The sequence below is a fragment of the Mustela lutreola genome, chromosome 17 (assembly GCF_030435805.1).
Source record: "Mustela lutreola isolate mMusLut2 chromosome 17, mMusLut2.pri, whole genome shotgun sequence".
Classification (NCBI taxonomy): Eukaryota; Metazoa; Chordata; class Mammalia; order Carnivora; family Mustelidae; genus Mustela; species Mustela lutreola.
This window is the reverse complement of record NC_081306.1, coordinates 38,080,919-38,102,498: the sequence shown is the minus strand read 5'-3', so window position 1 is coordinate 38,102,498 and position 21,580 is coordinate 38,080,919. Positions and strand designations below refer to the sequence as shown.

The 21,580-nt window shown below is 48.8% G+C and overlaps 1 protein-coding gene across 6 annotated transcripts; it reads right to left on the bottom strand.

The window, feature by feature from the left end:
* Positions 1-700: 700 nt before the first annotated feature.
* LOC131820104 (zinc finger protein 300-like) lies at positions 701-21,346 on the bottom strand. 6 transcript variants are annotated; one of them, XM_059155645.1, is made up of 9 exons: positions 21,174-21,346; positions 20,898-20,962; positions 20,683-20,800; positions 16,023-16,144; positions 15,223-15,455; positions 11,992-13,235; positions 6,433-6,559; positions 6,057-6,152; positions 701-4,040 (listed from the first exon to the last, which is right to left on the bottom strand). In XM_059155645.1, the coding sequence occupies exons 6-9, from the start codon at positions 11,998-12,000 to the stop codon at positions 2,965-2,967; spliced, it is 1,308 nt and encodes a 435-aa protein (XP_059011628.1). In that variant the 5' UTR covers positions 12,001-13,235; positions 15,223-15,455; positions 16,023-16,144; positions 20,683-20,800; positions 20,898-20,962; positions 21,174-21,346; the 3' UTR covers positions 701-2,964. The 6 variants fall into 6 exon arrangements, with proteins under 6 accessions (XP_059011628.1, XP_059011627.1, XP_059011629.1 ...); XM_059155644.1 differs by having other exon boundaries at positions 20,898-20,967; positions 21,189-21,346; XM_059155646.1 differs by having other exon boundaries at positions 20,898-20,967; positions 21,262-21,341.
* Positions 21,347-21,580: the final 234 nt, after the last annotated feature.

The window sequence follows — 21,580 nt, the reverse complement described above, 5'->3', positions numbered from 1 at the left end:
CATTGGCATCAGGCCACTAGATCCCTTGCCACCATGTGCCCGGGGTGGGGTCCACAATAACCCACAGGGTCGAGGGCCAAGGTGTACAGCCACAGAGGGCACACAGGTCCCTGAATGTGAAGGCCCCTGGGGCACCAGGTAAGATGAGGAGTCCCGGGGCCACCTGGGAGCATAGCTGGCGGGGAAGGGGAGTCTCTCTGTGCTCTAAGGGCACATCGGGCCCCTCTATCATAGCCCACACTCCTGTCCTGGCCATTACCCCAGGCAACAAGTGCTCAGAGCCTCGTCAGGCAGGTGCTGAGTGGGGAAGCTGGCTCACTCAAGGCCCGGCACCCGCTGGGGGAACTCGTTGGGGCATCAACAGGTATAAGACAGACCCACAGCATCTCAGACTCCGCCTCAGCCCTTCCAGGTCCAGGAGGACTCTGGTTGCTTCTTTCCCAGCTCGCCCTTTGGGATGGGAAGAACTGTGCACAATCAGCAGCCTCGGGGCAAAGCAATGCCCACTGAGGCCAGCAGGCGCAGGACCCCAGACAGACCGGCCCACCCGGCAAAGCCAGTTAGCCAGTCACGAGCAGGAAGAAGCATTCCCCTAGGACCCTCCCTGCCTGTTCCTGGGGACAGCTGTTGGGACTTTGTTGAACTAACACTTGTTAAGAGGAGCGCTGGTGGTCGGTGGGTTCAACAGCAGGCCACAGGAGAACGGGAAACAGAGACATTTATTATTCACGGGGGGGCCCTGGGGGCGGGGCAAGAAGTACACAGCAGGCCTGGAGGGGCCACACGGGGACATCAAGGCAGAAAGCAGAAAGAGACTGGACCCGGGGCACGCAACTTTATTAGGGCCCGTAGGCTAGGACCACACTGGTCCATTCAAACCAGAGAAGCTGGGTTTAGGTAAGCGCCACGGGGGTCTTGGCTAAGGGGCGCGTAAGGCAGATAAGCGCTGGCGAGCAGAGGAGTCTGTAGTTCGCAAGGATGTGGGAGGCAGGCATGCGGGACCTCACATTTGCTCGTGGCTTTGCGGCTGTGATCCGGGGACCGGCGTCAGTGTCGGGTCCCCGCAGACCGCTCGGCCAGATGTTTTAGGTGCGGAGCTGCGATACCTCGGAGCAACTTAGCCAGCTGTTGACAGGTACAGGTGGGTATCTAAGATGCGAATTTACTGTTCATCCGCCTGGCCACAGGCTGCCTGAGCCTGTGAGCTCACATCTTGTCAAATCCGAGCCGTGTTTTCTCATCTTCCTGTAGTCTGCCTCTTAGGAACTCCCGCTTGCTTGTAGCGTTTTAATCTAGATGCTTCTCTGTAGACGGACTCCTAAGAATCTGCTTTGCTCGACTCTGTTCCCGTTCTCTGCAGCTGAGTATCGCCTCCTGCTGGGCTTTCCGCTCAGCATTTTGGTGTTCATGTTGCAATGCCCGTATTTCTCATTTCTAGATGCTCTGTGAGCTCCCCTGGCCAGACACCAGCTCTCTGGCTCTGTGCCTTGCTGTCTTGCGGTTTTCATTCTTTGCTTTCAATCATTTGTGAAGATAGTTATTTTTCTAGAATTTTGTGTTTCTATGACCCTAAAATACTGGACGTTATTTTGAGTGTCTGTTGTCCGTCTTGCTGTAGCTTGGTCCTTCATGTTTTGTAGCTGGGGATTATGAAGTCATGTGGAGTTTTATATGTCAAAACACCGACAAATGTGGGTTGAGGGTGTTCCCCTCCAAAATGTATTGTGCTCGCTTCTGTCATCTGTTTCAAAATGGGGCAAATTTCTATACTGACTGGTTAGTTTTAAGACTAGGACAGAAATAAGAGGAATTCCAAATTCTGACTCACACAGGATGCTGGTCAGAGCTCATGAATCATCGGGGTCAACGTTTCCCCATCAAGGCCCAAAGGAGAGGCAGACAAGGTTCTGGAGCAAGGGAGACTTTTCGCTAGCCCTCCCCCTTTCCCTGCGTGTACAGACTTGAGAAATTTCTGACTCTAAGTTACTTCAGGACCCACTCTTTGCCCTGTGTGCTCCACAGCCTTGCCTTGTGTCCTCCTTTGGTCTCGAACACCCGAGCTTTGGGAAAAACCAAGTTAAACCCTTGGGGCAACTCGAGCTTCTGGCCTCCAACTGCCACTTTGGCTCTCCGCTCAGCTTGCCTTGCTGGCACCTGGACACCGCACTAGTTTTCTTGCCAGCCCACCTATGCATTTAAAAGAATCTTATCTGTTACCGGCTGTCATTTCTGGTCACTGATGGTGGAATGGCTTTCGCCTCAGGTGGCCCACCGTTTTGCCAGGAAAGGGAGCTCTAACCTTACACGATATGAAACCTGATTATGAACCAGTGGGCGGAGAGATCATCAGGAGAGGTCAGGAAATGGCTGGTATTCAGATCCAGCAAGCAATGGCATGTGGGGTCTGGAGTCCTGGCCTAATAAGCTCCTGCTGCCCTGGGTACGGAGTATGTCACAGAGACAAAAGGGCATGATTTCATGTGGGACATCCTGGTACAGGTCACTCCATCCACTCCGGTGGTGTGTCTGCCTGACAAGCTGAGAAGCTCACACTTACAGTCAATTACCAACGTGGCTTAAAATAAATCAGATTCTTTCTAGGCTGCATCCTCAGGAACAGACCCGCTATGTGCCCCCTGGGATTGTTCTGATGTTTATTAGACCTATTGTCATAATGATTTAATTTAGTCACAGATTTCAAAGCCCTATAGCCACAGTTAATGCAGATAGACTTTATAATGAGGTATACCCTGTAAAAATAGATCGCTCTAGAGCATCGTTCACTGGTTTTAAGAGAAGAGCCCTTCCTGATTCTCCTGACTGGTCCAGTCTCCCCTGGGTTTGCATCTCCGCACACCCACAGCACTGGACTTCCTGCGGAAGGGTTTTCCACACTCACAACCTCCAGAGGTGCGACCGCCACCAACATGCCGGGACTCGGGAGCTTAAGTCCGGGCTCTCCGCTCACCCGTACAGCTTCTCGCGGGTGTGGATTCTGTGGTGGCGGATGAGGTTGGCCTTCTGGGAGAAGGTCTTCCCACACTCGGAGCACTCGTAGGGCTTCTTGCCCATGTGAGTTCGCTTGTGTATGATGAGGCAGGAGTTCTGCGAGAAGGCTTTCCCACACTCGCTGCACTTGTAGGGCCTCTCGCCCGTGTGAGTCCTCTGGTGCAGGATGAGGTGGGACTTCTGGAAGAAGGCTTTCCCACACTCGCCGCAGCCGTAGGGCTTCTCCCCGGTGTGGGTCCGGAAGTGGATGATGAGGCACGACTTGCGCGAGAACGACTTCCCACACTCTTTGCAGCCGTAGGGCTTCTCCCCCGTGTGGGACCGGTGATGCTCGATGAGGCGGGACTTGTGGGAGAAGGTCTTCTCGCACTCAGAGCACTTGTACGGCTTCCCTCCTGCAAGAGCTGCGGCGGGCAATGACAGGCTCGTCTTCTGTGATGGCACCATCCCGCCGCTGCCATTGCCCCCGGGTTTCTCTCTGGGGTGACCTCCCCGGCTAACCCTGCAGCCTAGCCCCTGGGCCCCATGCGCAGGGGGCTGCTCACCCCCGTGCACATCCAGGTGTGTCCTGAGTTCTGATTCGTAGGAGAAGCCTTTCCCACAATGCGGGCACCTGTGGGCTCTCTCGGCGCCACCAGCTCCCCAGCGGGCACTCCGGGCCTGGTCCCCACGGAGGGCTTTCCGACACTGGTCACACTCACGCGGCCGCCCTTCAGAAGGGGGTGTTTCGAGCTTGGAGTAGAGAAACAGGTTCCCATGTCCGTCACACTCAAATCGCCTTCTTGCAAGGTAGGCGTTGGGGCTGACGTCTACATTGCATGGTAGCTTCCTTCCACACGAGTCACATGTATGGACCTGCTGTTTTGAAGGAGCAAGGTTTGTGTCCCGACAGACTGTCTTTTCAATTGGGTTACGCTCGTGGTGCCCTTTCTTTGTCGGTTCTTGCTTGTCTAGGAACACAATGTGCCTCAGAAGCCGGTCTTGGTGTTCCTGTGGTCTTCCTACTGGGTGGTCAACTTGTAAATTTTCTCCTAGGGGAAAAAAATAATGACACAAACTTGTTAATCTTTCCAGGGTCACGTCCCAGAACTAAATGATTTCACATACACTTAAGAGGAAGATTACCTTTGTGGTTTCACACCTCTTTGCCGAGATTCAATCATCACAATCATAAACCTACTACAAACACATTCTAGTCTCTTGGCTTTTTTTTCTTCCTAAGATTTACTTATCTTGGGGCACCTGGGTGGCTTGGTGAGTTAAAGCCTCTGTCTTCGGCTCAGGTCATGATCCCAGGGTCCCGGGATTGATCCCCGCATCGGGCTTTCTGCTCAGCAGGAAGCCTGCTTCCTCCTCTCTCAATCTCTCTCTCTCTCTCTCTCTCTCGCTGCCTGCCTCTGCCTACTTGTGATCTCTCTCTGTCAAATAAATAAAATCTTAAAAAAAAAAAAAAAAAAAAGATTTACTTATCTTAAAGTGAGCCTGAGTGGGAGGGCCAGAGGGAGAGGAAGAGAGAATCCCAAGCAGACTCCACGCCAAGCACAGATTCCCCACACAGGGCTTGATCTCACAACACAAGTTGAAATCAGGAGTCAGACGCCTGACCGCTGAGCCACCCAGGCGCCGTATCCCTTGGCTTTTGAAAGGAAAAAGTAGGATACTGGAAAGAGGGGTTTACTGTGGATAGTAAATATATGTAGCTTTGCTATTAACGAGTTTGACACAGTCAATTGGGAAGGTGAGGACACGCAAGTAAAAGGGAATGAGAGAAAAACTGGAAAGGTAGGAGGCATGCTGGCGTCCCCGTCTCTGTGGCAACCAGGCGAAGGTTCTTAAATGTGGGATTCTGCATCCCGTGCTTGCATCCTCATTTGCTTTTAGCTTCGTTTACATTTTAAACCACAAACTGTACCTGCTGGTTCACCTCTCATACCTAGTCCCAGAGCAGCCAAGGAGCTCCTTGGTTTAGAAATATTGCAGTTCCTTGAGTCCTACCGCCAAACTCCTAATGGACAAAATCAATGCCTGCTGACCTTCCGCCCTGCCTACATCACAGTGTCCCGGGTTGGGACCCAGCCAGAGGGTGTTTTTAAAGCTCCCCAGGTGATTCTGGTGGGTATCCCTGATTAATAACAACGGTCCTGAAACAAATGCTTGATAAAAGACCCTGGAAGGATAAAAGGTCCCAGAAGGAAGAAGGAAGGAAGAGTCAGTGACCACCATGTGTGTCCCACAGAATAAGGACATATAAGATAAACACTCTTCTCCCCTTGGGATTATACTGGGACAGGGAGAGAGGAGTTTCATTTATGATCCATTAAGGAAAACGGAGCCATGTTACATAGTTTTGAAAGAAGAGTCATTTAAAGTCACATAAAAGGGAGAAACTAAGTTTCTGAGGCATTTTGCAGTAAAAGAAAAGGCAATGAAATAAAAATGAGTGGCAAAAAAATAAGTGATTTTAAAATAGGGGTGATCTACAAATCCCTGAAAACATGAGGAAATCTGTTTCACAACTATGGGAGAAAGGGTCAGACTGAAGATTCTAGAGAAAAACTGAGCAAGCAAGGTCTCAGATGGGGACAGTAAGGTCAAAATAGAAGAATAAAAATAGAATAGGTCTGGGGTGCCTGGGTGGCTCAGTGGGTTAAGCCTCTGCCTTCAGCTCGGGTCATGATCTCAGGGTCCTGGGATCGAGCCCCGCATTGGGCTCTCTGCTCAGCGGGGAGCCTGTTTCCTCCTCTCTCTCTCTGCCTGCCTCTCCGCCTACTTGTGATTTCTGTTTGTCAAATAAATGAATAAAATTTTTAAAAAAATAGGTCTTTCTCTAAAACCCAGGGAAAGGAATGTGATCCTGTATCATCGTGGGATGTGTGCAGGTAGCGGAAGTCCTTTGGGGCAACTCAAGGTCTCGGGCCAAGACTTCCACAACTGCTTGCAAAGATCCAAGGCTTTTTAAGAAGCCTGAAACCCACCTGAAGTTCAGCTCTGTGACCAACCAGATGTCCACTCGCCCCAGCCCGCCCTGCAAGCTGGCCCTCTCTCACCTGGAAAGCTCCATCTGAGGATTTCTTCCTCCTCCATCCATGGTTCTTGCCCTTGCTCCAACCTGGAGATCACAGCTGGTTTGGTGACCTGATACCCTGTTGATGAGAAATATCCCTGTTATGAGGATCTATGCCAAGCCCCGTGGGCCATCTAAGGAAGCAGAAGGTTCAGGTGGCTCAACAAACACTTCCATCTCGGCTGAAGAATGGGTATCTCACTTGGGAGGTAAATTCACAAATAATGCGGGCGAGATGAGAGCCAGAGCCTTGCTGAACTGAAACCCAAGGCCAAACATGCTTAGTCTGAGAAGTTTTGCATAAGCGAGAAAAGAAAGGAGCTCAGATAGAACTGGGAAACACGGGAAGCTCGCCTCACCCACTGAGACCAGGTGGCTATAGTTCTCCAGCATCACATCCCGGTACAGCGTCCTCTGTGTGGGGTCCAGCTGCTGCCATTCCTTCCGGGTGAAGCCCACAGCCACGTCTCTGAATGACAACGACCGCTGGAACAACACACTCCTGATTAATCTGGAATGCTCGGCACAGAGCACCATGGCAAAGGTGTAGCAGTGATGGGTGTTAACACTTTTGATGTCAGGTTTCCCCATGTTAAGTGATATGGGAAATTAACATGCCCCTAACTCTGTACTATATTTTGAGGAAGAGAAGAAAAAGCTCATTAGAAAAGATCTCGCTTCTGGATCTCTATTCATGCATTCATTCATGCAGTGCGTTTGGTAGGTTAATAGCATTCTGCTTGGTGCTTGGGGTTGAAAGCTGAACACAGCATTACTCTTGCTCTGATGGCTTCTGGAGTCTGGTGGAGCGAGATAAACCTAAGACTTCCATATGGCTATGATGGAAATATGTTAAGGACAGAACAAAGACAGCAGTCAAATGTCTGATGTCAAGTTAAGCTTCACTGGAGGGTACCTTTGTGCAGAATCGTGAAAGATGAACAGCACATTCTGATGTGCTACCCCTGAAGGTATTTCCTATCAAGAGGCATGGCACAAGCAAAAGCAAGGCATCACAAAAAAATCTGGTAGGAATTGCAGTTACTTAGGAATGTCAATGTAGAATTGCAAATACTTGGGAACGTCAATGTAGAATTGTGTGTGTGTGTGTGTGTGTGTGTGTGAGGGAGAGAGAGAGAGAGAGAGAGAGAGAGCGCGCACATATCACAAGACAAAAGGTTTTTCTCCTACAAGGCAATAGGGACTCCCATCACAGTATTTAAGGAGCAGAGTTACAAGAGATAGTGGCATGTAGAAAAAGGTAGGGAATCACTGGGAGAGAATGAGTAAATAAAATTAGGGCACAATTACAATCAATGACATGAGATATTGTCAAAATTAAGGTGGCAACAAGAAAAGAGCAAAAGGATTCTGCACATGCAGAACAAGGCCGGCTCTCTTTTCTCCTTCATCTTCTCTCTCTGGATGAATTAAGGACCAAAACAACAAATTATTTTATATTGAATGTGGTAAGACTGTAACCATATGTAAATCATTTTTAACACAAATATGGAAGTTAAAAGGCAAAAACATAGTAACTATAATCAGATTTACTAATGGAAACACAATATAAAAGGAAGTAAAATCTGACATAAGTAACAAAGCATAAATGTGTGAGGAAGTAAAGTGTAGAGTTGCCATATGTGATTGAAGTTAAGTTGTTATGAGGCTAAAAGAGACTGCTAAAAGTCTAAAATATTCAGTGTAAGCCTCATGGTAATCACACCAAAAAAACCTATAATAGATACACAAAAATAAAGAAGAAGGAATCAAAACATATCACTATAAGAAATTCTCAAACCACAATAAAGACAAGAGAGGAAGAGGGGAACAAAGAAACTACAGAACAGAAAACAGTGAACAAAGTGGCAATATTAAGTCCTTACCTACCAGTATCACTTTAAATGTAAATAAACTCAACTCCCCAAATTAAAACACGTAGAGTGGTTGAATGGGTAAAAAAAACAAGACCCAAGTATATGCTGTCTGCAAGAGCCTCACTTTAGACTTCAGGACACATATTGGGTAAGAGTGAAGGGATGAAGAAAGATGTCCTATGCCACGCAGTAGTAACCGAAAGAGAGCTGGTCTAGTTAAACTTGTATCAGACAAGATAGCCTTTAAGTCAAATACTGTCACAAGAGACAAAGAAAGTCCTCTTATAACTATAAAAGGGTCCATTCAACAGGAAGACATAACAATTTTAAATACATATGCACCCAACATCAAAGGACCTAAATATATAAAGCAAACATTGACAAATCACAAGGGAGAAACAGAAAGCATTACAATACTAGTAAGGGGCTTAACTAGTCCACTGTCAATAATGGGTAGATTGTCTAGACAGAACATCAACAAGAAAACAGCAGACATGAACAATACTATAGACCAAATAGCTGCAAGAGGTATCTATAGAACATTCTACCGAACAGCAACAGAATACTCATTCTTGTCAAGAGCACACAGAATGTTTTCCAGCATGGATCACAGACAAGATCACAAAGCAAGTCTTAAATTTAAGAAGACCAAAATTGTTCCAAATATCCTTTCTAGTCACAATGAAACGAAATAGAAATCAATAATAGAAAAGGGGGAAATTTTAAATTATTGGAAATTAAACAACACATTCTTAAACATCATTGGGTCCAGAAGAAATCAAAAAGGAAATTATGAAATATCTTAAGACTGATGAAAACACAAAAGACCAAAACTTAAGGGATACAGCAAAAGCATCAGTAAGAGAATTTTGTAGAAATGAACGTCTACATCAAAAAAGAGAAAAAAATCTCAAACAATCTAAATTCGTACCTCTAGAAAAAGAAGAATTAAGTCCTAAATTGGCAGAAGGAAATAATAAAGTTTAGAACAGAAATAAATGAAATAGGGAAGAGAAAATAATAGAAACAAAATAAAACTAAGAGTTGGTTTTGTGAAATAATAAAATTGACAAAGCCTTAGGCTAGACTAAGAAAATAAAATGAGAAGACTGGAATAAATAAAATCCGAAATGAAAGAGGAGACATTACAGTTGACGCCAGAGAAATAAAAAGTTCCAAAAAACTATGATACACAATTCTATGCTTACGAACTGGACAACCTAGAAAAAAAATGAACACAATTCTAAAAAAAAAAAAGTACGACCTACCAATACTGAATCAAGAAGATACAGAAAGCCTGGGCATACCAGACACACACACAAAAAAATGAAGAAGTAACCAAAACACTCCTAACAAAGAAAAGCCCAGGATTTCAAGGGTAAATTCTGCCAAAAATTTAAAAAATAATTAATACCAATCCTTCTTAAAATCTGGCTCCCCCCCCCCCAAAAAAAAAAAAACAGAAAGAGAGGGAACACCTTCAAATTCCTTCTACAAGGCCAGCATTACTCGGATATCAAAACTAAAGACCTCACACAAAAAGAAAACTACAGGCCAATAACCCTGATAAATATAGATGTAAAAACCTTCACCAAAATATCAGCGCATCAAATTCAACAACTCAGTAAAAGGATCAGACACCAGGACCAAGTAGGATTTAATCCCTGGGATGCAAGGATGGTTCAACACATGAAAATCCAATCGCGACACCACATTAACAGAACAAAGAATAAAGATCACAAAATCCACTCAACAGCTGCACAAAAAGCATTTTGCAAACTTCAACACCCTTCATGATTAAAAGCTCTCAGCAAACTGAGGAAATAGGAAGAACTCACCTCAACGCAATAAAGGCCATTTATGAAAATCCCCGAGCTAATATCACATTCAGTGGGGAAAGCTTTCCATCTAAGACCTGGAACAAGGCAAAGAGGCCCATTCTCACGTCTCCTGTTCAACCCAGTACTAGAAGTCTGGCCAGAGCAATTGGACAAGAAAAAGAAATAAAAGGCATCCAAATCAGAAAGGAAGAAATGAATGTTTCTGTGCTCGAAGAGGATGTGATCTTATGAAGTGTGGGTCTCAAGGAGATACCTGAATTCTCATGCCTCCTGCAGCATCGTTCACAGGAGCTTAGAGATGGAACCCGCCTAAGTGTCCATCAGTGGATGAACGGACCATGTGGTGTACACATACTACGGAATATTGGCCATGAGAGAGAAGGACATCCCTTCATTTTGGACAACACGGATGAACCTGGAGGACATTATGCAGAATGAAACAGGCCAGACATAGGAGCACAGACACTGCACGATCCTACTTTAATGAGGGCTCTAGAATGGCCAAACTCCTAGAATAGAGAGTAGCATGGAGGGTACCGGGGGCTGGGGGGGGGCAGGGAAATGGGGAGGTGCTGGTTAAGGGTTCAGTGTTTGTTACAAAAGATGAATAAGATCTGAAGATCTACTGCACGGCCAAGGCTCTGTAGTTAACCATCCTCCACTGTATCCTTACTATACTGCGTGTAATGTTCGTCCACGAGGCCTCAGCTCCCTCCTGGGCTAGCAGGCTTCCTTTGCGTCCACCCCGAGCAGGTGGTGCTCCTGGGGGCACCCCACCGCTGACCCAGCCTCTCAGCCCTAGACGTGGGCTAAGCTTGGCCAGTCTGAGTTTCTCCCAAAGACCACGCAAACTGGCTCTGGGAGGGGACTAGGTTCCTATATCTGGCAGAACTCCTGGGGATGGGGTGTGGGCCATGCCTACTTCCGTCCTCATGGAGGATGTTGGTGTATGAGAAGGAAGTCACAGACGCAGAGGCAAGGGGCCAGAAAGTCTCCAGGCGACACCTGCGTTCTTCGATGTGACAGCCTCTGAGTCCTGGCTGCACACCTGCTCCTCCCATGGTCTAGGTATTGCCTAGTTCTAGACTAGTTCTAGCTGGGTTTCTGGCTCTTGAAACATGGATTCTGGCCAGCATACTTCCTGTTCACAAGTTCCTGCATCCGGGGTAAGGAGAGGGACCGTCGTGACTAATTAGAGAACACAGACAGGCTAGGAGCAGACAACGTCACTGACATCTGAAGATCACAGTGACCCCGTAAGAAAGGGGGGGCCAAGGGCAGATGTGTGAGGTCTAAGTCATGAAAAGAGGAACCTCAGAGCCCAGGAGAAAAGGCCAGGAGAGCTCTAACCATCTTCCCTCCACGCTCCTGCCAAAGGCTGAAACTGAGCTGTTCACTCTCCATCTGTGTCCAAACTTACTATGAGAAAGAATTTGCAGAACATGGGACTGGTTCCTTCCTCTGCACAAGGCCGTGTCTCCGCTAGGTCAGTCTGACAGCACCAGGCTGTTTACACAGAAGTGCGAATTTTGATTCCTTAAGCAACCGCAATCACAGATTTCCACACTGATGGAAGACCCACTGTTTAGTTGGGGGAAAAGTCGCAGAAGCTTTGCTGGTGCGTCTGCCGCAGTGTGGTCATTACAGAGGACCTACCTGCTCACGCCATGGCCCGTCACGTGAACTCCTCAGTACCGAAAACAGCTTTATTTCCTCTAAGAAGTTGACATGCCAGTCCCAAGCAGACAACACAAGTCATACATTGGACGGAATCCACCTTTTCCAAGCGCCGGCAATGTCAGACACAAGTTTATAGGGCTGCTCCTAACTCTATCCGCCCGGCCCTGCCCAGGGCCGCCTCCCTCTACTCATTTCCCATCTTCAGTGACCTTGGGTCCTGTTCACGTTGTTTTTACTGGATGCATTCTTAGAAGCATCCCTAAACCCGCCCAGTAAAGCGAAGTGGAGTATAAAGAAATGCCATAGGGCAACTGGGGGTGGGCACAGTCAGTTAAGCCTCTGACTCCTGATTTCAGCTCAGGTCGTGATCTCAGGGTCGTGGGATCGAGCCCCACATCAGGCTCTCCACTCAGCAGGGAGTCTGCTTCTCCCTCTCCCTCTGCCCTTCCTCCTGCTCGTGCTCTCGCTCTATCAAATAAATAAATATAAAACAAATAAATAAAAGAAATGCCCTACTCACCGGGTACATGATCCTTCCCTGATGGGCCGGGAAAAGCAGACACCTGTGGAAGCAGAGACGGGGTGGGGACAGGAGAGCACGTGAGAGGCCAAGCTCGCTGCAGGAACAGGGGGAGGACAGGCTTCCCCCCAAGGACCCCGCCACCACACAATGCCCTCGCCTTGGCGTGTGATGAGGGACCCCACCTTGTGGGGGTCCACTCTCGACTTTTCTACTTAATCCACATATGTATCTGTGTTTCAGTCACCAGTGAGCCACTTACTAACCCCTCCCCTCGCTCCCCAGAAATTAATTCATAGAAATTTATTCTGACGCAACAGTCACGAGTGTAGGCGAAGAGTTAGGTGCCAAGATACGTATTACATTTTGTTAAAAGTCCGAAATAAAAGAGAAAATAACAACCAATGAAGGAGGATGAGTAAACACACTACCTTACCTCCAAAGGGAAATGAACCCGCTATGTAACTTATGAAAATAAAATCATGGAAAACTATTTTAGCGACAGCGTACTCATCACTGAAAAAAAAAAAAAAAAGGTGGCCGGAAACTATTGGATCCCACACACACACACAGACGCATGCACACACAGACATGTTCACGCAGAACAATCTCTGAAGTGATGTAAGACAAAAACGCTAGTGGTTAGCTCTGGGCAGTTGGGTCACGACCACTTTATAAAATACTTTCTTTGTCCTTAGATGAATTTCCTAACTTTTTCTATGACTAACAGGCACTTCGTATATAAACCTTACTTTTAAAACATCTGTTGTCTACTAAGCTTCTAACCCAAAGCTCGTCACCAGGCCTGCCCCTGGCAGGCATGGAGGACCACTCCCAGGAAAATATAAAAATGGGTTCCTGAAGGCAGAGTCCATTAAATGGAGTTCAGCTAGGGCGGGCGGGGGGCGAGGAGCCGTGGCCCTCCGGCCCCTCCCCGGACCTGTGGGGCTCCGTGCGCGCCTCCTCCCGCACCGGCGGTCTGTCCGCTGTCACTCCTCATCACAGCCGCCCTGGCTCATCTGTGCTGACTTCTGCCCGGGAAGCAGTCTCGGTCTGGCTCTGCCACTTACCAAGTATGGGGCAAGATCTGATGGCTTCTCCTGAGCCCTCTCCTCCTTTCCTCATTTTGCCAGGGAACAGGAACACGAAGGTTCAGGAGCAAATTTACTGTGGCTGGAAGCGTCAACTGGACCCCACACCTATCTCTCTCCTGAACACACACGAGGTTGATCTTACGTATGTTCCTACTCGGGACAGAGACACATGGGAGTTGGGTCCGAGAAGTCTGCAGAGACACTAAAACTCTAGGGTTACAGAAACTCCGTAAAGAATTCTGAAGGTGTTTTGGTTTTAATTAGAGACTACCTACATTTTTAAAAATAAGAGATTAGTCAGTCAAGTTTGATACACTTCAAACATGCCATGCGACGAATCAATTTAAACTATCATACAAGAAACTATCAGACATGGAAATCGCTTCTGGCTAGACCAGTAAGTGGGGGAAGGAAAAAAAGGAGGCTATGTAATCCATAAACACGCGATTCACAGATGGGTATCAGGTAGATAGATGGGATTTTCCCAGGTCCCTGGAGTTTCAGCTAAATTCCCAAACACCCCAAATTCTCCGGGGAAGCTGCTAGACCCAACCTGACAGACGCCTCCCTTTGGAGAAGGAATGGCGAAGGAGAGGTATCTACTGAAGGTGTACGTGGGGTTTTGCTTCCTTCCCATGCCAAGGGGGGTGGTTACAAAAGAACCAAAGGGAGCCTGCAAAAAGTAAGGGGGTAAAATTGCACCCCCATGGGCTGGATGTGTGCCCAGGTGCAGAACTCTGGGGCACATGGTAGTTCAGCAGACAATGGGGGGCGTGCTCTCCGGGGACAGCTGTGTGCATGCAGGATCCCAGCAGCAAGAGTGAGCCTTGCAACCGAGGAACTCAGAAGTTAGAGGCCAGCAAGTTAGAGGCCAGCAATGGTGATCAGGTGAAGAGAGGGGGCAGGACCAGGAGCCCCCGTGCCCAGCCTCCATGTGTTGGAACCAGGATGCGAGAGTTCCTGGGGGCCCTTGGAGGGTAGGAAGGTAGGTGGGCGTGAATTCTACTGCAAGGACACAGAGAAGAAGGACCACTGAGCCAGGAGCTGGGGCTGGGCACTGAGGTCTGCCAGAAAGTCCAGGCTGGTATCACAAGCTCTGCACCCTCAAAAGGCCATCAGGTGGCCTCCAGCATGACAGAGGGCAGCCAGCTAGGCAGGTGAAGCTACCAAGAGAACCAAGCAAGGAGACATCTGTGCTACTTTCCCCTCCTCCTGGCCTGCCCCCGGTGGAGAAAGAAGCAGTCCGATGAGGAGAACGAAGGGTTAAGGAAGAGCAGAGACAGAAGCAATCACAGGCCTTCCATCTGGGGAATGAAGACCTGCAGCCCCGCAGCAGGGAGCAGGGGAAGCTCAGAACTGGACGGGAGAGTGAGCTGTGCACTAGACCAACAGCAGCCAGCTGAAGAGTGACTGAACCACTCTGGGTTACCAGAGAGCTCCTCTGGCAGGGACGTGTTCTGAGTTGAACTCTGTCCCCCAAGAAGATATGCCGGGGATCCAAGCCCTCGGTGTCTCTGAATGTGACCTAATTTAGAGATAGAGTCTTTGCAGATGATGATAGAGGGTGCCCCAACCCAGGGGGACTGGCATGCTTGTGAAAAGGGAAAACTGGACACAGGAAGAACATCAGAGAAGATGAAGGCAGAACTGCCAAGGACTGCTGGCAAGCCCCCAGAAGCAGGGGGGAGGCCCGGAGCAGGTGCCCCAGCATGGCCTCGGAAGGAACCAGCCCCAGCCCAACCTGAGCTGAGACAGATCAACCGGAGCTGAGACAGATCTCAAGCTTGAAGCTTGAGCTTCAAGCCGCCCCTGTCTGGAGTACTTTGTCCTGGCGCCCCCAGGGAAGTGAGGACAGGAATGCAGACCCAAGAGTGTGGGTCCAAAACCCTGGTCAGAGGGGACACTCCTCTCTCTCCTGTTTGTGCACATCCCATTTTAGCCTGTAGAGTGGGTTTTTGTAAAAACATATAAAGAAAAAAATTCTGCACAAAACACACACAATGTTAACAACAGTGACCTTCGCGTGGTTGGCTCCGTTTTGAAACCGTGGCATTTAACTAATATTTAACTAATTAAGACAATCGACATATGCTCACTGTTCAATATTTCAATATTTCATAAAAATATATCATCTTACTGGGTGTTCTCTCCATGACCGCCTATCAGAGTCCTTCCCCTGGAGGAGAGGAAATCCGTGGGAGGGTCTGAAGGGGTGGAAGGTGGGAAGGGGCGGGTTTTAGCGATGACCCGAGGCGGGCGCACGGGAGGAAGCCGCCGCCTGGCGGACGGGAGCCCTGGGCGCTAGAGCTGGCTCGGCCTCTAGAGAGCTGGGCGGCTCTGAACACCGCTCTCACGCGCATTTTCTTTCGTCTTTAACATGAGAAGGAAAAATGAAATACTCTTAGGTTAAGAAAACAACTTCTATGCCTTGACTATACGAGGAGGGTCTACGTCTCACGAGTGGAGTGCAGGGCAGTGGGGATGGGGGTGGGCAGGGGGCGCGGGCAGGACAGAGGGACAGTGAATGCACCTGCGTGTAGAGAGATCAGGGCTGGGGGGGGGCATCCTCCAAGAGTCGCGGGGATCCCTTCTCTTGCTCCTGTTTCTCATACCCTAAAGCAGGGGATCCCTCTCCGGCTAGCAAACCTTCCCCTAAACCAAATCCTAGATGATCCCCTGATATGATGGCATTCCCCCAAATTCACAGTCCGCAAGCAGGTCCTCGGCTGTTTTAGGGACGCTTTCCTGGGGGGAATGTGCCCTGTACTGCGTGGACCTCCAGCTTCAGCCCTAAGCTCTAAGGGGGAGCTCAGAGAGGGTGCCCTGCTTCCAAAGTAGATTGCTGCTCCCCGGGTCACCTTTACAAGAATTATCCTATTGGTGGGGTGCCTGGGGTTTGAGGACTGGCAAAGCTCTGCTCTCCTGCTGAGAACTTACCGTGGGGTGGAGGCTCAGCTCCTGCTTCCAGGCAGTCTGGGGGTAGAAAGGAGCTAGAATGTGCAGACTGAGCCACCCGGTCCCAGCCTGATGCTTAGTCTTTGCCAAGACGCTACGAACACCTGCAAATAGACAGACAGCGTGGTGAGACTCACGTGAGAACATCGGCAGGACATCCACCTCTGTCTGGGGGCAGAGAAGTGGAAACACAAGAAGGACCCCACGCCACCCCATGTGAAGAGCCGAGAGAAACCTCAGCTGACAGCAAGCCGGGAATCCGGAGCCCTGGGCCTCAAACCACCGGGGTCTGCTGACCCCTGTGAACAGACTGTACCCTAAGTGCCTCGGGGAAGAGGCCCACGGTCCCACACTTTGATTCTGGCCTTGGAAGACCTGAATGGAGTCACCGTCAGTCACGTTCCCTCTGGACTGGACAGAGCTGCGAGGTGACAGTGGGTGTTGCTTTAAATCACTGGGTGTGGGGTCATCTGGGACCCAGCCCTCTGCGGGGGGCTCAGGAGAAAGTTTAGGGTTCGGCATGAGACCACAGAGAGACTCCCTGGGTAGCGAAGGTCTGGAGGAGCAGAATGGCTGCCATTGTGGAAAACACGGGGAAGCCCCATCCTTCCAGAAACTTCTGAGGAACAAAGCTTTACACTGTGCCAAGGGAAGGGCAACAAAACCTGTTGCTTCCCGAGCACAGGTGAGACTGCCAGCTCCTGACAGGGAAAAGGGGGGAAAAAAACTCCCCAGTGGGAACGGAGCAGGCATGTGTCCTAGGCTCCTACTCCAGAGGGAAGGGCAGCAGCCCTGACAAGGTGCCAGAACCTCGACTCAGGGACGCAGGGACCCTACCACCAGCTAGGTGGAACTAGTCCAGCATCAGCACGGAGAGAAAGTAACAGCAGGGACAGTGAGCAGCCCACCCGAGGCATGGAGCGAGGCCACGGCCAGACCGTAACCAGAGCAACAGGAAATGCCAGCCCTGTCCCCTCCTAACCAGTCCTGCAGAGACCAACCTCCAGCCTCCAAGCCCCACGTACAGCAACAGGGGAGCAGAGGTCTCCACTCCCCCCGCCTAACAATGCCCCGCATTCATTTAAAAAAAGAAAAAAAAATTACAAAAAGCAAGAGAGACACCCACTGCAGAGACACCCACTGCAGAGACATAGCAAGGGCCAGAAGCCAACTTGATCTTGGGTCTGGGCACACAAACACACGGATGGGAAGCATATGTAGCCCAAGCACACGTGAAACACGCAGGGGAAACCAACAAATCCCCTATTATAGTGAAAAGATTCTAGCACGTGTTTTTAGAAATGAAGATTCTGGATACAAAAAATAAATAGCAAGCGTATACAACATTTGGTTAACAATTTAAAAACCTGACCTATGGGATCGGACAGAATGCACTTGATAACAAGAGAACATAAATTCTTTTTAAGCACATCTGGGATAGTTATAAAAACTGACCTAAAAAAGCTAAGAATAAACTTCGATAAATATGTTAAAAATGAATATTGCATAGATGCCACTCTCTAAACCAAAAAGCAATACAACCGGAAAATAATAAGAATGCAGAATTATTTATAACAATGACTGCAAAAATATTACACATCAAAATGGAGACATAGTTACAAAGACACACTTAAAAAAAAAAAAAAAAAGTACAGCCCTAGGATACTTTAACAAAAAATTAAAGCCTTGATACTCATTAGATAAAAATGGAAAATTAATGATATGCATCGCAGGAGGCCCACACAGAAAAATGTAAACCCAAAAGCCATAAAAGAAACAAGTATGAGAAGAGATTTTTTTTTTTTTTGAGCAGAGATTTTAAAAAGAGGAAATCAAAGAAATAATAGAACGGCTTAAAAAAAAAAAAAAATCCTGCCACCAGTGTATTACCTGAATGCAATCATGGTGAGACATTCAACAAAACTACACTGAGGAACATTCCACAAAACAACTGGCCTGGATTCGTCAAAATTGCTATTCTATTGAAGACCAGGAAAGACGGCGTAACTGTTCCAGAGAAAAGACGACAAAGGGACACTGAGGGGATAAAAGCGGCGCATGATTGGAGATCTCCTGGAGTCAGAAAGGGTCTTTCTGAGGCGACGGGTGCAAATTGGGAGTAAGATCTGTGGACAGCAGTACTGTATCAGTGCTAATTTCCCGGTGTTGTTGATCCTTATCCTGTGGCTGCGCGACACAATGGCCTTGTTTTTGGGAAACTCACACGAAGTGTGTACCCACACGCATAGGTATGGAGGAGAGAGGAAAAAAAAGGAGAAAGCGAGTTGTCTATGAATGATTCAATGATGGCCTCTGTGGAGTGGACCCTAGCAGGCTGAGACCAGCAGCTCAAAAGACCAGCAGCACCAAACTCCAATGTTAATGTGCAGCCGTGTTAAAAACAAGCCAAATAGAAAGAGATTTTTAGTCGTTTAGAGCTGCCTGCTTTGCCTACCCCATGCATCTGTCGCCAGCATCAGGTAGCCAGAGATAACATACACCATGTGGCTAGAGAGACCGCAAGAACCTCTGCGCCAGAGATACCCGGGGGGATCCTTGTCTTCCTCCCCTTCTGGGAAGGGGACCCCTGGGCCCTAACCTCTGGATGGTCTCGTGCTGTGAGGGACCTCACCCTCACTTGCATGCTTAAATAAAGCTTGTGTGTGCTCCTGGTCACGTATCTTTTTCTTTAATCGGCCCTGAAATCCCTCAAGCCCCCTTCACAAATGTGGTAAAATGCTCACATTCAGGAAATTCAGATGAAAAGTGTTTAGGAATTCTCTGTACATTCTACCATTGTGACTTTTCTTTACTTCTGAAGTTCTGCCCAAATAAAAAACCGTGAAGAAGAAAATACAATCCATTCTTCGAAAAGATTAAAACTAGTAACATAACTGGTTTATGTTTTCAACTAATAAAATAGACTAAGTTCGAGCACCATTGATCAAGAAAACAAGAGGAGGCAAAAATCCAATTTTTAGACATGAAAAAAAGACAAATTTCAGATACAGCAGAGATATCTTTAAGTTAGAAGATCACTAAAGATAATGCAATGCCATAAATCGGAAATTAAACTGGACAGTTTCCTAGAAAAATATCAAGTCCCAAAATTGACAAAGCAACAGAAAACTGGAAAAAAAAAAAAAAAAAGAAAACAACCACCACCACTAAACATTAAATAAAATGGATGGGCACTCGGAAATAGACCCATCAAGGAAACACCAGTCTCAATAAAAAAATCTAGTCAAGATTTTTGCAACATGCATAAGCCATAAATGGATTTATATCTGGAATATATGAAAAAAAAATACTAAAAATAAACGAGAAAGAGACACAGCCAAAGAAATACAGGCAAAGGTAATGAACTCACAACACAATATGTTGTTCACGACCACATTCACATCTAATAAGTAAATAACATGTAAGAATAAAGCGATCTCAGGGGTTGTTACCCAGAGAGGAAGAGAAACGGAATGAGGGGGGATAATAAAATAGCTCCAATGGTACTTATAAGGTTTTAGATCTTTAGAAAATCCAAAGCAAACAAACTTTTCACATCTCCTCCGTCTAAATGATGACTGCAAAAAGTTTCCTTCTTTTCTCACTTTACGTGAGATCTTTTCTAACGGGACTAGCTGAACACAGTTAAGAAAAGATCATGGGCTGTGATAGAAGAAAACCTCCTTCAAGAAGACCCAAATCCAAGTCATGATGGAAACAACTGATAAGCCTCATCAAGACGCAGAACTATAGAACCGGTTTCGCTTCACCCCCTCTCAAGTGTGTGAGCCGCCCCGGCTCAAGTGTGTCCTGTATCTTGAGCAAAAAAGTCTCAAAGAACAACGACAGATCCAGCCCCATCTCTGCATCTCCGGGTACCCCCACTGTGGCTCTACCTCTCCTCGTGGAGTGTGGGGAAAGAACCGTCTACACTGAACCGTGTCTGCCTCCTGCCTTCTTTGACACTCTGCAGTCAGATGCACTCACACACCCCGCTTCTCTCCCCCTCGCCAGCGCTGGCCTGGCTTCCTCCACTCACTTTTCCTGCCCCCTTAGCTCAGTCCACATCAACTCTACTCACTGCTGGTCATATTCACACCAAAAGAGAAATTTCATCACACCACTGCCTTGCCTAAAACACTTCAGATGCTAATGGAACCCAGTCCGTACCCCTAGCTCAGCTTGATATGCTCCCCGAAACCACCTCCAGCCTCCAGCCTCACCACACTGCCCCCAGGCTCTTCCATGGTGCAAAATCCAGCAGTTACCTGCACGCTTCATGGGGGCCTCTTACCTTTGCATAGACTGTTCCCTACCCCTAATCCTTTTGCCCCCTGTCACCTATGGAGACCTTATTTCAAGTCGGATACTCAGTCATGCCTCCCCTAGCAGGAACTGACCTCCTGCCTGGGGGTCCCTTCATCCAGTAGGGATAACTATCAGAGCACCCACACTTTGGTGGCCCTTATCTGTTCACAGGACGGACACCTCTATAGGGTTCTAGCCAAAGATGGGGCTCAGTGCTTCCCCAGTGCCTGTCCCACTCAACAAATGTTTGTCAGATGAAGACGGACACTGCAGATCCATGAAGTACCAATCATTTCACATCCTTCCTTCCTTGCCCTCATAGCTCAGAGCCTACCGTTGGCTGCAACGTGGGGTCCGAAGGAGTGAGGGTAGGTCGGACAGGAGGGGCTTCCTTCCTCAACAGTCCCTTCTCAGCCACGGGAGGCCGGGCCACACCAGCGGAGTTCAGGGACCTGGATGGGCAGAGAAGCTCCAGGTCAAGGGATGGAAACAAATCCACCGTTGGGAAAGAGAGGTGACCATTGGGGGGAGAGCTGCCCCCCAGCTCACCAGGGCCACGGCTGTCACTGGGTCCACCGCACCAAGCCCCCTGCGGACCGTGGGCTCCAACGAGGCTTGGCTGCAGGACGGCAGAAAAGCAGTGAGACAAGCCTGCCCACGGCCCCCGCCCCAAACCAGACAGGAACCCCGACCCTCCCCAATAGACGTCAGACGGAGCCGCCCACCGGACCCCTCCCCCCCGCCCGCCACCCGCCACCCGCCACCCGCCACCCAGCACAGCACCCCTCCCAGCATCCGCCAGCTCTGCAGCCGTGGCTCTGCCACACGTGCCCTCTCTACCACTCAGGCGGAGGGAATAGCCAGTCCCAGATGCCGCGGGGGCCTCAGGACCAGCCAGGTCCAAGGTGCTGACCACCGCGAGCCCAGCCTGAGGTCCGGAAGTGCGCACAACACTCTCGGAGACCTCCAGACATAGCCGAGATGCCCCTGGACTGGAGGAAACTACAATTCCCGGGAGCCTCCGCGGTGAGGTACTTCCGGCCGGCGGTCCACACATTTCCGGCCACGGAGTCGCGGCTGTGGGTGGGTGGGTGGGTGGGCGGGCATGGCGCGGGGGCCACCCCAGTGGTCCCCCGGGATGTGAGTGAATGCACCCTCTCTCACATTGTTGCCGGTGGCAGTCGCCCTAGGGTCTTCCCACCGGATCGGATCCGGGCAGTCCCCAGTCCTGT